The following is a 15129-nucleotide window of genomic DNA, read 5'->3' on the forward strand; positions in this document are numbered from 1 at the left end:
ATAAAAGGAATTTCATAACTTTTATTAGTAACTAGTAAGAAAGAAAAATTAATTTCATATAAGATGCTAACTTAATCCTTACAAATTAACCGGCTAGTTAGTCACCAATTTAAAGTAGTGGTTATTGTTCCGTGAGATCGTGAGAGTAGCTCAAATGATAGATCACATATCTTAAAGTCACAGCTCCAGCAACAATATACAATTCGACAATAAGATATCAAAGTGAGAATATATCATGACATCCCGCAATTCTCTAACCCGATTTCGATCCCCGTAACTCCCAATGCTCTCTCTTCTCTTTTCTATCTCCTCATGCTCTTCTTATCTAGAATATCACACACACAAAATATTACATTCTCAAAATAAATTTATGAATTTTCATAAATTGTATAACTAGTTAGCTTCTAATACTTTCTATTTTAAAAATAAAACATGTTTACACACACACATATTTTTTCTATAAATAAAAAACCAAAATTTCATAACACCGACCACGTTCTTCCCATTTCTCCGAAGGAATCTCTTACCTTGTTGGTTAACTTACCCCACTACTGCTCTACTCTTTCAATTCATCGGAGTGCACTCTCTGCATTTCCATCTAAACCGCAGCATTCCCATTCCCACCATTTTCTATCTACAAAAGCAGTGCTCTTCAGCTCCAATTCAAGCCAAGGCGGATATTTATGGTTTTGTGGGCTTGTAGGACTTGTAGCTAGCTAGCTTGTCGACAAGGCAATGGGGGTTCCCAGTAGAGTGTTGTGGTTGTGGTGGGCGGGACTGTTGGTCTTATGGTGGAGCGGCAGGGCTGCAATGGCTCAAGAGAAGTACAAGGACCCGAAGCAGCCGGTCGGGGCCCGAGTGAAGGATCTGCTGGCGCGGATGACTCTGGCGGAGAAGATTGGGCAGATGGTTCAGATTGATCGGAGTGTCGCCTCTGCTCAAGTCATGCGGGACTACTTCATTGGTGATGTTACTGTTCCTATACTTTCCCCATTCTTAATTTTAGTGTCTATTTAGTGGGCCGTTCTTGATTAGTAAGAATAAGCTGGCTTTTCTGATTATTGCCTTTGTGATATTCCCTTTAGGAGTGTGGAGTTTAAAGACTGAAGGAAATTGTTGATTGTTTAATGTAGGGAGCGTGTTGAGTGGGGGAGGGAGTATACCGCTTCCTCAAGCTACTCCTTCAGATTGGGTTGCAATGGTTAATGAATTCCAGAATGGATCATTATCTTCGCGTCTTGGGATCCCAATGATATATGGGATTGATGCTGTTCATGGACACAACAATGTCTATAATGCTACCATTTTCCCACATAATATTGGCCTTGGAGCTACTAGGCAAGTAATTAGTGTTTTGGATTCAAGTTCCCTAAGGAATCAAATCTGGCATTCTTGATTCAAGGCTGAATTCCTAGTTATTCAGTGTTATATTTAACTTTTTTTGTTTTTATTTTCTTCAATTCTTCCATCATTCTATATTTCTCTTTCAAGATTGTTGAAGAAAGTTGTTTTATTGTTTCTTGGAGAAAGACAAAACTTTTCATGTTAAAATCACTTGGGTATTTTCCTATGTAAGTTCATACACCTTACTGTTTCTGAACAAAATCATTGGACTTGTTACTATTGAGTTAATGTAGTCTAGGTAATTGTTTTTCTATGAAGTTTATCCTTTAATATCTGAGTTGCATGAACCATTTTGCTTGGTAAGATGCTTTACTTTGCACGTGGCTTTCTGGTGTGTGATATTTGCTTAGTTTTCCATTATATACGGAAGTTTGAAGTTTACTAAATGTGTTAATTTAAATAATGTATCAGGGATCCTGAACTTTTGCGAAGGATTGGGGATGCTACAGCCATTGAAGCTAGAGCCACAGGGATTCCTTATGTCTTTGCTCCTTGCATTGCAGTAAGTTGAGCAAACAAATCATTCAACTTTAGAAACATAATTATGCTTAAAAGTTAAAACTATAGACTTCAATTACTTGTTACTTACGGACTTGGCGTGGCTTGTTGTGCATAGGTTTGCAGAGATCCTAGATGGGGTCGGTGTTACGAAAGCTATAGTGAAGATCAGAAGGTTGTTCAAGAGATGACAGACATTATACTCGGGTTGCAAGGAGAAATCCCCAATGGTTCAAGGAAGGGCGTTCCTTTTGTTGATGGAAAGTATGAAACCTGCTAAATAAATACATACATATTTCATGACAGCAAAATGTTTGTGTACGGACTTGGTTTTCTCAAACAATATCTTCATCCTTCCTCTGATTTCAGAAAGAAGGTTGCTGCTTGTGCAAAGCACTTTGTTGGTGATGGGGGCACGACAAAGGGTATTGATGAGAATAACACCGTAACTGACATGCACACCTTACTGAGCATCCACATGCCTGCCTATTCCGATTCAATTATTAAAGGTGTCTCAACTATCATGGTTTCGTACTCTAGCTGGAATGGAAAGAAAATGCATGCAAACCGTGATCTAATTACTGGGTTCCTAAAGGGTACACTTAAGTTCAAGGTAGTGAAAGACCTAGACCCTCTTACAATTATGATACACTTAACACTTGAATTTACATTCTGTTATAATCATATTTCCTTGTTTCTGTTAAATCGAAGTATGCTTTTACTGTTCTAATCATCAGATCCAAAGGTTTTTCTAATGGATTATAATGAACCACCAGGGATTTGTTATATCAGACTGGCAGGGTATTGACAGGATTACTTCTCCTGCTCATTCAAACTACACATATTCTGTTGAGGCTGGCATTTTAGCTGGCATAGACATGGTAGGTGGCTTTTCTCTAACATTGCAACAATATCCTTGTACATAACTACATATTAAGTAAAAAAAACAGTTTCTAGTCACTTCTGCTCATTAGATTTGCCATGCTTGACAACTTAGGAAGCCTAACTTGGAGGCGTCAAATTGATCCTATGCAGGTTATGGTGCCTTACAAGTATACAGAGTTCATTGATGATCTTACTTCCCTCGTAAAGAGCAACGTTGTTCCAATGGATCGTATTAATGATGCAGTAGAGAGGATTTTATTAGTTAAGTTCACCATGGGACTCTTTGAGGACCCATACACTGATCTAAGCCTGGTACACGAGGTTGGAAGCCAGGTAGGTTACTAGTAATCAAATCTTTTCTTCAGACCTTGTATAAATTTATGAACCAGATAGGCGAACTCTTAGGCTTGATATTTGGATTTTAGGCTTCTAGACATGTGTGTAAATTTATTTTGTGTCCCATTATCCATTGCTGTAAATGAATGTTATCCTGATATCTAAACAGGCACACAGGAATTTAGCAAGAGAAGCCGTTAGGAAATCTCTTGTACTACTGAAAAATGGGAAAACTGCTGATGACAGATTATTACCTCTTCCCAAGAAGGTGCCCAAAATTTTGGTTGCTGGTAGCCATGCTGATAACTTGGGTTTCCAATGTGGTGGATGGACAATCAATTGGCAGGGTTTTAGTGGAAACAATGCTACAAGTGGTAGGCGTCATTGAACTGCAAAATTAAGATGATTGCAAAACAAAACAAATGAGTTTGGAATAGATTAACTATTACTCTGAGACTTCGAAAATGTATATGATTAGTAACCAAATTGGGTTTGAAAGTGAACTTGCTAACATGAACTTCTTTTACAGGAACGACCATCCTTGGTGCCATATACTCTACAGTAGACAAGGACACCGAAGTTGTTTACAGGGAGACCCCTGATGCTGATTTCATTAAATCAAACGATTTCAACTATGCTATCGTTGTTGTTGGTGAGCCCCCGTATGCTGAGATGGCAGGGGACAGTCCAACACTTGAAATATCAGATCCCGGGCCTGATGTCATTAAAAGTGTCTGTGGATCAGTGAAGTGCGTTGTGGTCATCATATCTGGTCGCCCACTCGTGGTAGAACCGTACGTTTCATCAATCGACGCACTTGTAGCAGCCTGGTTACCTGGCACAGAAGGTCAAGGTGTGACGGATGTCCTCTTTGGGGACTATGGTTTTACTGGAAAACTTTCGAAAACATGGTTTAGAACTGTAGATCAACTCCCAATGAATGTTGGTGACTTGCATTACGACCCGCTGTATCCATTTGGATTCGGGCTAACAACAAATGCCTCAGCTGCCAGGTAAATACCCGTCACTTTTAGGTAACTGGATATACATATCGAATCTCCATTTTGTTGGGACTGCGGCCTGGAGGGCCGAGTTCAACATCCTGCCATCGAACCGTGGCACTGTGGTCTACCATGAAGGGATGTGGTTAAATGATTCTTCGTTTTAGGCTGTGCAAATGCTAATTTGCTTCAATGTAATTTTTTTTTTTTTTTGCAGAGTAGCATCAGCTGGTGTTGATAAGCGGCCATACTTCTTCGCCATTGCGCTCTCTGTATTTATTGGACTGTATTTCCAAGGTATTTCTGTTGCTTGAAACATGAAAGCATCATTAGAAATTGAAGTAGGGAGAACATGAACATCTCATTTGAACTTTCATTGTAATCTGTTTTCTTCATAAAAAGAAAATGAAAATGAAGTGGAAATTTTGGCAATAGTTTCCTTCACTTGGTTTTTGGGTTAATGGCATTTTTAGTTCCTAAAGTAAACATAAATTGTCAAATTAATCCCATCAATTATCAAGATGAGCAAAAATCACCCATAATTATGTACTAAGGTGACTGTTTTGGTCCACAGTTGTTAATTTCGTTGTAACTTAGAACTTATAAGATGCCAAACATGTGTAATCCTTGTATATGAAAGATTAAAAGTGTAATTTAACTTTTTTTTAATTAATTAATTTATTTATATTTTACCATTTAATTTCTTCTTCTTCTTTCTTCTTTCTTCTCTCCTTTTTTTTTTTTTTTTTTTTTTTTTTGGTGAATATATATAGTAATTAAGAGGGGGGAGTTGAGAAGTTGGGAAAGAATCATAAATCCACACACTGTTGCAAGCAGATACATGTCATCACATTTATTCAATAATTTTGGAAGGAACGGTGGGCCCTCAATCCAGCTGAGCCATGCACAGTCTTCTTCAGAATCATCACAATTATTATAACTATTCAAATCAACTGCATTGAATTTGTAATTTTGTGGTTACGAAGTAAAGATCAACTTAGCTGGAGTTCTTCCCACCCACAAAAGAAAAAATAAAATAATAAAGAAAAGTGATCCCGAGTACTATGTTTAATTATTATTAATTAGGATTCACCTTGTAAGATGGTATGAGTAAGGTGGATAAATTGAATTGTATTTTTATTTATTTTGGTTGGTTACAAATGTACAATTATCAATTATGGTACCCAATTGAATTTCAATTTCATTCATATTACATTGGATTTTATATTTAACATTATTTGTTATTTTAATTCATTCATTTAAGATAACTTATATATATTCCAATACATATGTTTCGCATGAGATATTTCTTACACTAATTTAATCAAATTTATGTTTTAAGCATTCCAACAATTTTGTGTGTACGAATTGAATGTTGTGCATATATAAACCAAAAAAAAAAGTAATTCATGAATTGGCATATCAAAATTAAATTAGTTGTGTATGGCCCATGAACAAAAATAAAGGATGAATCAACAAATGGTATCTGAGGTCAAGAGAGCATCATTAGTTCTCATGGTGGTCCATAAAGAACATCAACAAAATTTAAGGTTATTAACTTGTTGTATAGATTTTTTTGGTCATAATTAAAAATGTATAGTGAATTGAATGTCTTTCTCTTGTCACGTTGGAACAGGTTAGCCAAGAATGTTGTGATGATTTAGTTTCTGTTAATTTTATTTTTCATTCTATCAAAAAAAAGGTTTGGTCTCATTATAATCGGTCTTTACAAACCTGATTATAGTATGAAGAATTGAAGGGTTTGCCTTGTGCAGCATTATATAGATATTTAACTGGAGGTGAATGACCAAATTTGAAACAAAATCAATAGTCAAGAATCATTTATGGTCAAATTGAAAGGCATAGATGAAAATTGATAAAAGTCAATAGTCAAGGGACCATTTAAGGTCCAATTGAAAGTCGAAAATAAAAATTGATATATTTCAGTAGTTAAGTGACCATTCTTTAAATTAACTCTATTATTTTTTTTATTTATTTATTATTTCATTGACCCTTAAATAGTAAATAAAATATAATCATGGTTACTGATTGCAGGGTGTTTTTTTTTTTTTTTTTTTTTTTTTTTTTTTTTTTTTTTTTTTTTTTTTTCTATAGCTTGATATTTTTGTAAGAAATGGTGGTGATACAAAGTTTGGGTTTAAAGTGGAGGGATATTTTTGGGAATGGAATTAAAATTTTTGTCTACCAATAATCAGCCTGTAAATGTGGAATATGTGTAATAGTTTGGGGACACTAAAAGTGAGATCTTTTAAATATATTTCTACTTTTTTACACTATTTTTTATTATCCACTCACTGATGTGGTATGTTTGAATTGATTTAAAAGAAGAAGAAATGAACTTGTTTTTTATTACTTTCCTTTTCCTCTTCTAGTAAAATATAGTCATGCATGTATGAGAGTTTATCTTGAAAAAATAGCATAAAATAATATATGTATGAAAGTTTATCTTGAAAAAATAGATAAAATAATATATATAGAAATGGATTTCTGTGTGTTTGGCCTTTTCCGCTGCGGTTGCTTAGGTGCGTGATTTTTCTTCTTAAGATGCATGGTTTGTGTGCTTAAGGTGCTTCAATATTGAAATTTAAGGTGCTTCAACCTAAAGCTTTAGGTGCGTAGTTTTCCATCTTAAGGTGCGTTGTTTTCCTTCTTAAAGTGCGTGATTTGTATGTTTAAGGTGCGTCAGTGTTGAAACTAAGATGCGTCATTTTAAAATTTTAGTTGCGTGATTTGTGTACTAAATGTGCTCCATTTAAAAATTTTAGGTGTGTGGTTTGTGTTCTTAGCTTAAGGTGCGTAGTCTGTATACTCAAGATGCTTTGTTTGTGTGTTTAAGGTGCGTAATTTGTGTACTGAAAGTGCATCATTTAAAAACTTTTGGTGTGTGATTTGTGTTCTTAGCTTAAGGTACACAGTTTGTGTACTTAAGTGCGTAACTGCACGAAACTATACCCGCACCTGAACCCTTATATATATATATATATATATATATATATATATATATATATATATATATATATATATATATATATATATATATATATATGAGATGCTTTTTTCTTCCACATCGTTTAGGAACACACCACGTTATGTAGGACCACATTGATGTACGGCGACCTTGCATGAAAAATATGCTTCTTTTAATTTAGATCGACTAACACCACAGTGATGTAGGACCATATTGCATGAAAAATATGTTTTTTTAGACTCAAGAGTCAAGACTACGACGATTACAAGCATCAATATTCTAATAAACAATTCGAGTAAGTTAAGAAATTAACAAAATATAATAGATAAGTTAAAAGGATTGTTTATCATTCTTTGATATTAATTATTTTTTGGGTTTTAGGAGACTGGCCAAATGATTTGCTCCATTCAAATGAGTGAGGATCGAACTCCAACTTCATACTTAAGAAATGAGGTGCTGAACCATCATGCCAATCATGTTGATTTCACTGACTAATTATTAATAATATCTCTCTTTGTTTAAAAAAGAGTCCACATAATATATTTTTCTTTTTTAAAGTTGATTGGGACAAATGGATGAAGACATTTGAGGTGGCAAAAGCTAGTGCTTTTGAAAGTTGATTGGGTATTTAGGACAGATGGATTGATGAAAATTAGAAATATATGTCTGTCCTGGAGTCGTGTACGTGTGGTAATGCGAAATTGCGTATTGAGTGGTGTTAAGTTCAACATGTGGCAATGTGACGATAATAGTTGAGACTTTTCTTTTTCAACTACAAACAAATTCACAATCACTATTTAAGAATATGTACAGAGACTAAAATATTAATTGATCTTTCTCACTAAAAATTAAATTTGTAATTTTATGATTATTAAGTCAATAATTTGTTAGCTGAGATTGCCTCCAATGTGTGATTAATTATTAATCATTGCTCATGTTGTGTCTATTTTATATTTTTATGTTTGTCCTGTTTGTGTGATATATCACATCTGCGACATTACCATTTGATAATTTGCGTGACCTCTTGATGACTATATATAACTATTTCTTTCTTAAAGTGCGTGATTTCTATACTTAAGGTACGTCAATTATAATGTATATGTGCGTCAGTTTAAAATTTTAGATGCGTGTTTTGTGTTCTTAAGATGCTTTGTTTGAGTGCTTAAGGTGCATGGTTTGTGTACTTAAGGTGCGTCATTTTCACGCTTAAGGATAAATTGCTTGGTTCCTTCCAAACACACGTTATTTATTTATTTTTTTTTTAATTTTCATTGATTTAAACTATTGATCTAAATTTCATTAACGACTCAGATCTAACCTCATTTTTCACCTGAGAGCATCTCTGCACCAGAACTCATCCATATATATATATATATATATATATATATATATATATATATATATATATTAATATATATATATATATATATATATATATATATGGTTGCAGTAAGCAATAGGCGCTAGTCAGACGGTAGACTAGCACCTAGCGCCTAAGCGGTCTAAGCGACGACCTATAAAAACAAAAAAATAATGCATGTATGTGGGCGTATGTCATATATTATATTCTATATATATTATATATGTATATCTCTTACTTATATAAATAAATAAATTTAAATATATATAAATATAATAAAAAAAATTAACAAGGCCTACTCGCTCGAGTTAACTTGGCTAACTCTGTTGAGTTGGGCGAGTTAACTCGGCCAAATTCGGCCCTAGTTTGCCGTAGACAAAGAATCAATCTTCGTCTCCGGTAGCCTTGAAACGAAGGTCATTTTCTTTGTCTCAAGCTAGAGATGAAGAACCTAGAGACCTTTGTCTCCCAGGTCTTCGACAACCTGGAGATGAAGGCTGGGATGAGTGAGGGTGAGGGGGTTTAATTTTTTATTTAAAATTATTAAAATGAAATTTAAAAAATTATTATTTTTCTCTTGTAACCGCCATGTTAGCAATTAATGAGTAAACATGTCATTTTTTGTTTAGTTGATGATTTTACGTTTTTAATGGTCCAATTGCAATATTTTTTCATTCAATGACCCAATTGTAGTTCCTTGTGTAGTTAGATGACTTATTTTACTCTTATTCCAACAAAAAAAAAGTACTCAATATATATTAAGAAAGAAAGTTAAGTGAAATTACATTATCACGCCCTTCTTCTCTACATGTCTCCACCACTATTTTTCCATGCCTATCGTTCCGTCCCTTCTTAATTTCATATATCTATAGATTAAATGCAATTCGTCTTACCTCAAGATCATATCATGCTAGCTACTTGCACACCTTAGCCTAGAATGACACATCAACTAGTGTCTGATTTCTACTTATTGCCTAGAATGATATTTGTTCTATGTTCCGTGTTCCATATTTCCTCCCACATTAAGAAGAGCCAAAATGAACCTTATTTTTGTCTAATCATAAGACTTTCTAGACCAACTAAAAGTATATGCTATGATCCAACAAATAAAATAAAATAAAATAAAAATCAAACTTTATGATATAGTGGCATTAGCTTATGATTTTTTCTTTAAAAAAAGAAGCTTATGATAAGATTGATATGAAAATGTAAGTAATGTAAGGTAAAGGATAAGATTAATTTTGGTGAAAATTAATATGAAAATATAAGGTAAAGGATAAGATTGATTTTGATACAACGATCTGCGCAGAGCAATATTTCCCTTTCAATTGCCCATATATGTACACTACTTGTCGTGAGGTACTGGACAACTTTCAAATGACATCTGTAAGTTGCATCATTTCAGCCTGTTTATTGAACAGTTACTTATTTGCGCATTATCATATGCGGACAAACAAAAACTCTGTAGTAGCAAAACTAAAGCTATAAACTATGCTTATATATAAACAGCTCATACGAGTGAGAAAAGTGTGATCACTGTCATGGATGCGGTTTCGTGTTTATCATACATTATTCTTGGCGTTGCAACTTTGGTGGTGGTTTGGTTTTCATGGCGAAAACAGAGCAAGAGATTGGCACCGGAGGCGGGTGGCGCGTGGCCTATCATTGGCCACCTCCACCACTTCCGAACCTCGGTTCCGTTGGTTAAGACTTTGAGCGAGTGGGCGGATAAATATGGTCCGGTGTTCACCATCCGCCTCGGCATATCCCGGATCCTGGTGGTTAGTAGCTGGGAAGCCGTCAGGGATTGTTTCACTACCAACGACAAGTTCTTGGCTGCACGCCCAACTACATGTGCAGGTACATTAAAATAATGCTAGCTTAGGTAGTATAGTATGTTACGTACAACGTTAAATGTTTTAGGCCGGTTCAGTTCATTTATTTGTTGGGTGACAATATAAATCTGGTCTATTCTTGCGACTTTAGTCAGACCACAATGAGGTACTTCATAACAATCTCAAATCAAGAAAGTTAGAATTCAAATTTTAATATTTATTTATGATTTCTTTGGCTCTTTATTTTCTACCATTTTCTAACTTTTCAATTTTTTTCCCAAAGTCATTTCCAGAACTATCTATTTTCAACAAAATAATGTTTAATTACTTAAAAATAAGGTTGTTTAATTACTTAAAAATAGGGTTGTAAAAATCATAATAGGCGACCACTTAGGAGCCAATCAACTAGGCGCTAGGCGTGCCTAGGGCACTCGACACTTAGCTGAGTTGAGCGCCTAATTTGGTTGAGTTGGTGCCCAACTCGGCAGAGTTGACACTCAACTCAGGATAGGGCTAGTGGTTTTTTCGAGCTTGGTTACTTATCTTCTATATTCTTCCCGTCATGTGCTCAACTAACCATCTAACATATGCAATTGACTAGTTGGAGGAATATAACAGTCTAACAACTTCCAACCTAAGTGAGAAAAGTAGAGATAATATACTCGGATGTCTAAGAGGCGCCTAGACGCCCGACTAGCTCATAGCACCTTGTGCAACATTGTTTAAAAATAACTAACATTAATAAAAAGAATTGGAGAGATGAGAGAGGTAGTGACACCTGAGAGCTTATCTTTGCAATAGTAGTGGTATCTATTAAATATTGGATATCTGGTTTACCTGAAACATTTTCAATAATTTGAACTGAGATTCACTCATTTAAACGGCAGGTAAATACCTTGGTTACGATTATGCGGTGTTTACATTCTCAACAAATAATTCATATTGGCAAAGAGTACGGAAATTGGTGGTGATGGAGTTACTATCCAGCGGAAGAATGGAGAAATTGAAACATGTTTGGGTGTCTGAGCTGCAAACCAACATCAAAGAACTCTACACTTCTATTTCCATGGATGATAACAACAACAACAACAATCCCTCTGCTCCGAAAGTGAACATGAGCCGATGGTTCGGACATTTAACCTTGAATTTGATAATGCAGATAGTGGCCGGCAGAAGGTATGAGTACCGGAGTGACGGGGTGATCAACGAGGAGGCACAGTGTCTGAAGAAGGTGTTCAGTCAAGTTATGTATCTGTGGGGTGAGTTTGTCTCCGGGGATGCCATATTTCCACTCTGGTTTTTCAGGTGGTTGGACTATGAAGGCCATCTCAAGGCCATGAAAAGAGCTGCAAAGGATGTGGATGCCATCTTGCAAGATTGGGTGGATGTTAGGAGTAAGGAGATGAGAAGTAACGAAGATCAGAAGTTTATTGATGTGATGCTTTCGATGGTTGATGATCAAATTACAAAAGGTTACAATTACTCCCGCGACACAGTAATTAAAGCAATTGTATTGGTATGTTCTTGACTTTTAAAAAATATATATTTTTGGAGTTGGGGGTGTTGGATTTACAAGACTTTGTTCTATCTTAATTTTTCTTTGTTATTATTGTCTTATCTTGCAGAGTATGTTACAAGATGCTAGTGAAACGTTTGCAAGTCACTTGACATGGATATTGGCTGTATTGCTAAAACATCCACAGTCATTGAAGCGCGTTCTAGAGGAGATAGACACCAACATTGGCAAAGAAAGGTGGGCAGAAGATTCTGATATTAAGAATTTACCATATCTTCAAGCTGTAGTCAAAGAAACACTGCGAATATACCCTCCAGGACCATACCTAGTTCCCCACGAAGCGGTGAAAGATTGTATAGTAGATGGCTATCACATCCCAAAGGGCACACAACTATATGTCAATGTGTGGAGATTGCATCGCGATCCTAAAATCTGGTATGACCCAGAAAAGTTTTTACCAGAAAGGTTTATGACAAATTTAGAAGGGGAAGCTGCCCAAAACAGACAATATCAGTTTGTCCCATTTGGTCTTGGACGACGATCATGTCCTGGAATGTTATATGCAACACAAATTACACATGTTGCAGTTGCTCGACTATTTCAAGGCTTTAATTTCAGTACAGTTCCAAATGAGCCATTGGACATGACTGAAGGCGGAGGCATTACCTTGCCTAAATTAACTCCCTTGGAAGTACTCGTTACACCGCGTTTATCCCCTGCTCTATTTGGATTATAAGCATATATATGCTTAATTGGTAGTTATGTTTTTTAATTTTCTATGTTGTCAAATAAAAGTCTTTAATGTATGCATGGTGTATACATGCATATAGAATAAATGAATGGAATTTGGATTCCCATATGCTCTATATTATTTTTTGAAAGTACACATAACTTTTTCTTAAATGTATTATCTATTAAAATTTCGATTTTAAAGGATGTTTGCCAATTACATATTATTTGTCTTCTTTCTTTATTATTATGGAAACAAATGTGGTTAATTTCACTTTGTCAACGGAATGAAATAAATATCGTCTATTCATACAATCATAATCATTCCACAAATCTTATCCAACTTGTTTTCACTGACCTCTAATGAGTTGTGCTAAGCTCTTTATTGTCTTTGTAGTTAGCAAACTCACTAGATATACGATATACTCGTGACTTTGGACTGCACTACACATGATATCTTGCTATAAGGGTATATTAATGCTAACTGGATATCAATTATTAAGCACTCTATGCCCACAAGTGACTATGTGTTCACGTTAATTGGTGCAATCATTTATCGAAAATCCTCAAAACAAACCATGATAGCTAGATCAAACAATACATGAAATTACAACTAGGCCGCCATTGAACTCAAAACAAAAAAATGCAATTGGGTCCTTAAAAACCTGTAAAATCGTGCAATTGAACTTAAAGTGACTTGTTTACCATTGATTGCTGACATTGTAGTTACCTAAATAATTGATTGCTGACGTTACCTAAATAATTCATTGCTAACGTTGATGTTTAATAACAATTAAAAAAAAACCCCATCCTTTCCCCCGCCTTCGTCTCTAGGTTGCCGGAGATCAAACGAAGAATCATTCTTCGTCTCTGGTAGCTTGGAGACGAAGGTCGATCTCTTCGTCTCCATATCTTCAGGCGGAGATGAAGAGGTCCCTTCATTTCTAGCCTGAAGACGAAAAAGGTTTCTTCATCTTAAGCCAGAGATGAAGAACCTAGAAGCCTTCGTCTCTAGGGTCTTTGACAGGCTGGAGACGAAGGCGAGGATGGGTGAGGGTGAGGGGATTTAATTTTTTATTTAAAATTATTAAAATAAAATTAATTTTTCTTCTAGTAACTGCCATGTCAGCAATCAATGGTAGTTTTTTTTTTTTTTTTTTTTGAGTACTAGTACAGTGACTATGTTACAATGTAGTATCTATTCATAACTACTTTCTCAACCTACTGAAGCACAAAGAGTCAACATTGCCTCCACTAAGGCTCGAACCCACCTCCTTTCATATGGAGTGCAACCAGGTGCTACTAGACCACAAGGTCATTGGCTAGTTTCTTGTGTAGTTAGATGGTCTATTTTACTCTTATTCCAACAAAAAAAATACTCAATATATATTTAGAAAGAAAATTCAGTGAAATTATTTTGTCATGCTCTTCCTCCCTACATGCATGGCTCTGCCAATATTTGTCCATGCCTATCGTTCCGTCCCTTCTTAATTCCATCCATAGATTAAATGCAACCCGTCTTACCTCAAGATCATATCATGCTAGCTACTTGCACACCTTAGCCTAGCATGACACACCAACTAGTGTATGATTTCTACTTATTGCACACACTCAATAATCATTTACATTCTATGTTCCGTGTTCCATGTTTCCTCTCACACTAAGAAGTAAGAACCAAAATGAACCCAATTTTTGTCTAACCATAAGACTTTCTAGACCAACTAAAAATCTATGATATGATCCAACAAATAAAATAAAATAAAAATAAAACTTTATGATATAGTGGCATTAGCTTATGATTTTTTCTAAAAGAAAAAAAAAACGAAGAGAAAAGCTTATAATTTTAAATAATAATAAAAGGATAAGATTAATTTTGGGAGTTAATTTCATTTTTGGTCATAGATTTATAGGTGACAATCCACTTTTAGTCTTCTTTTTTTTTTTTATTAAAACATCCTCATTTGGTCCTAGTATTATTGTGACATGACCAATTTTAGTCCTCTAGCTAGCAACAAAATCATTGAAATATCGTTAAATACAAAAACATTTCAATCTTTTTTAAACAAAGTATGTTGAACCGTTACATATTTTATGTTTATTTTTTTGAAAATTTTTATAATTGAAGACCGAAATCTCCTTGTATTTAATGATATTTAAACTGATTTGTTGATAAAGGACCAAAATTAGTCATGCCACAATAATACTAAGACTAAAAGTGGATGTTCTAATAAAAAGGGACTAAAAGTGGATTGTCACCTAAAAATCTAGGAAAAAAATAGAATTAACCCTTAATTTTGGTGAAAATTAATATGAAAATATAAGTAATGTAAAGGATAAGATTGATTTTGATACAATGATCTGCGCAGAGGAATATCCGCCTTTCAATTGCCCATATATGTACACTACTTATCGTATCGTACCGGACTGCCTTTCAAATGACATCTGTCCGTTGCATCATTTCAGCCTATCTATTGACCGTTACGTATTTGGGCATTATCATATGCCAACAAACCCCTATAATCAACTAGTTTAATTGGAGTGAGTAACGGTAAACTATTGTTCTTAAGAGAGATCAG

At 34.8% G+C, this 15129-nt stretch overlaps 2 protein-coding genes across 3 annotated transcripts; both read left to right on the forward strand.

Moving 5' to 3' along the window:
* The first annotated feature begins 505 nt into the window (after positions 1-505).
* On the forward strand, positions 506-5337 carry LOC116007080 (beta-glucosidase BoGH3B-like). Of its 2 annotated transcripts, none has more exons than XM_031247666.1 (11): positions 506-964; positions 1134-1338; positions 1816-1906; positions 2021-2166; positions 2272-2515; positions 2679-2783; positions 2938-3120; positions 3293-3497; positions 3653-4136; positions 4342-4421; positions 4962-5337. In XM_031247666.1, exons 1-11 carry the CDS (start codon positions 736-738, stop codon positions 5021-5023), a joined length of 2034 nt encoding a protein of 677 aa, XP_031103526.1. In that variant the 5' UTR covers positions 506-735; the 3' UTR covers positions 5024-5337. The 2 variants fall into 2 exon arrangements, with proteins under 2 accessions (XP_031103526.1, XP_031103525.1); XM_031247665.1 differs by having other exon boundaries at positions 4898-5332.
* A 4624-nt stretch (positions 5338-9961) lies between these two features.
* On the forward strand, positions 9962-12708 carry LOC116006682 (xanthotoxin 5-hydroxylase CYP82C4-like). Its single transcript, XM_031247151.1, has 3 exons — positions 9962-10333; positions 11196-11824; positions 11934-12708. Exons 1-3 carry the CDS (start codon positions 10015-10017, stop codon positions 12558-12560), a joined length of 1575 nt encoding a protein of 524 aa, XP_031103011.1. The 5' UTR covers positions 9962-10014; the 3' UTR covers positions 12561-12708.
* The last annotated feature ends 2421 nt before the right edge of the window (positions 12709-15129 follow it).

Source organism: Ipomoea triloba, chromosome 15 (assembly GCF_003576645.1).
Source record: "Ipomoea triloba cultivar NCNSP0323 chromosome 15, ASM357664v1".
NCBI classification, from domain to species: domain Eukaryota; kingdom Viridiplantae; phylum Streptophyta; class Magnoliopsida; order Solanales; family Convolvulaceae; genus Ipomoea; species Ipomoea triloba.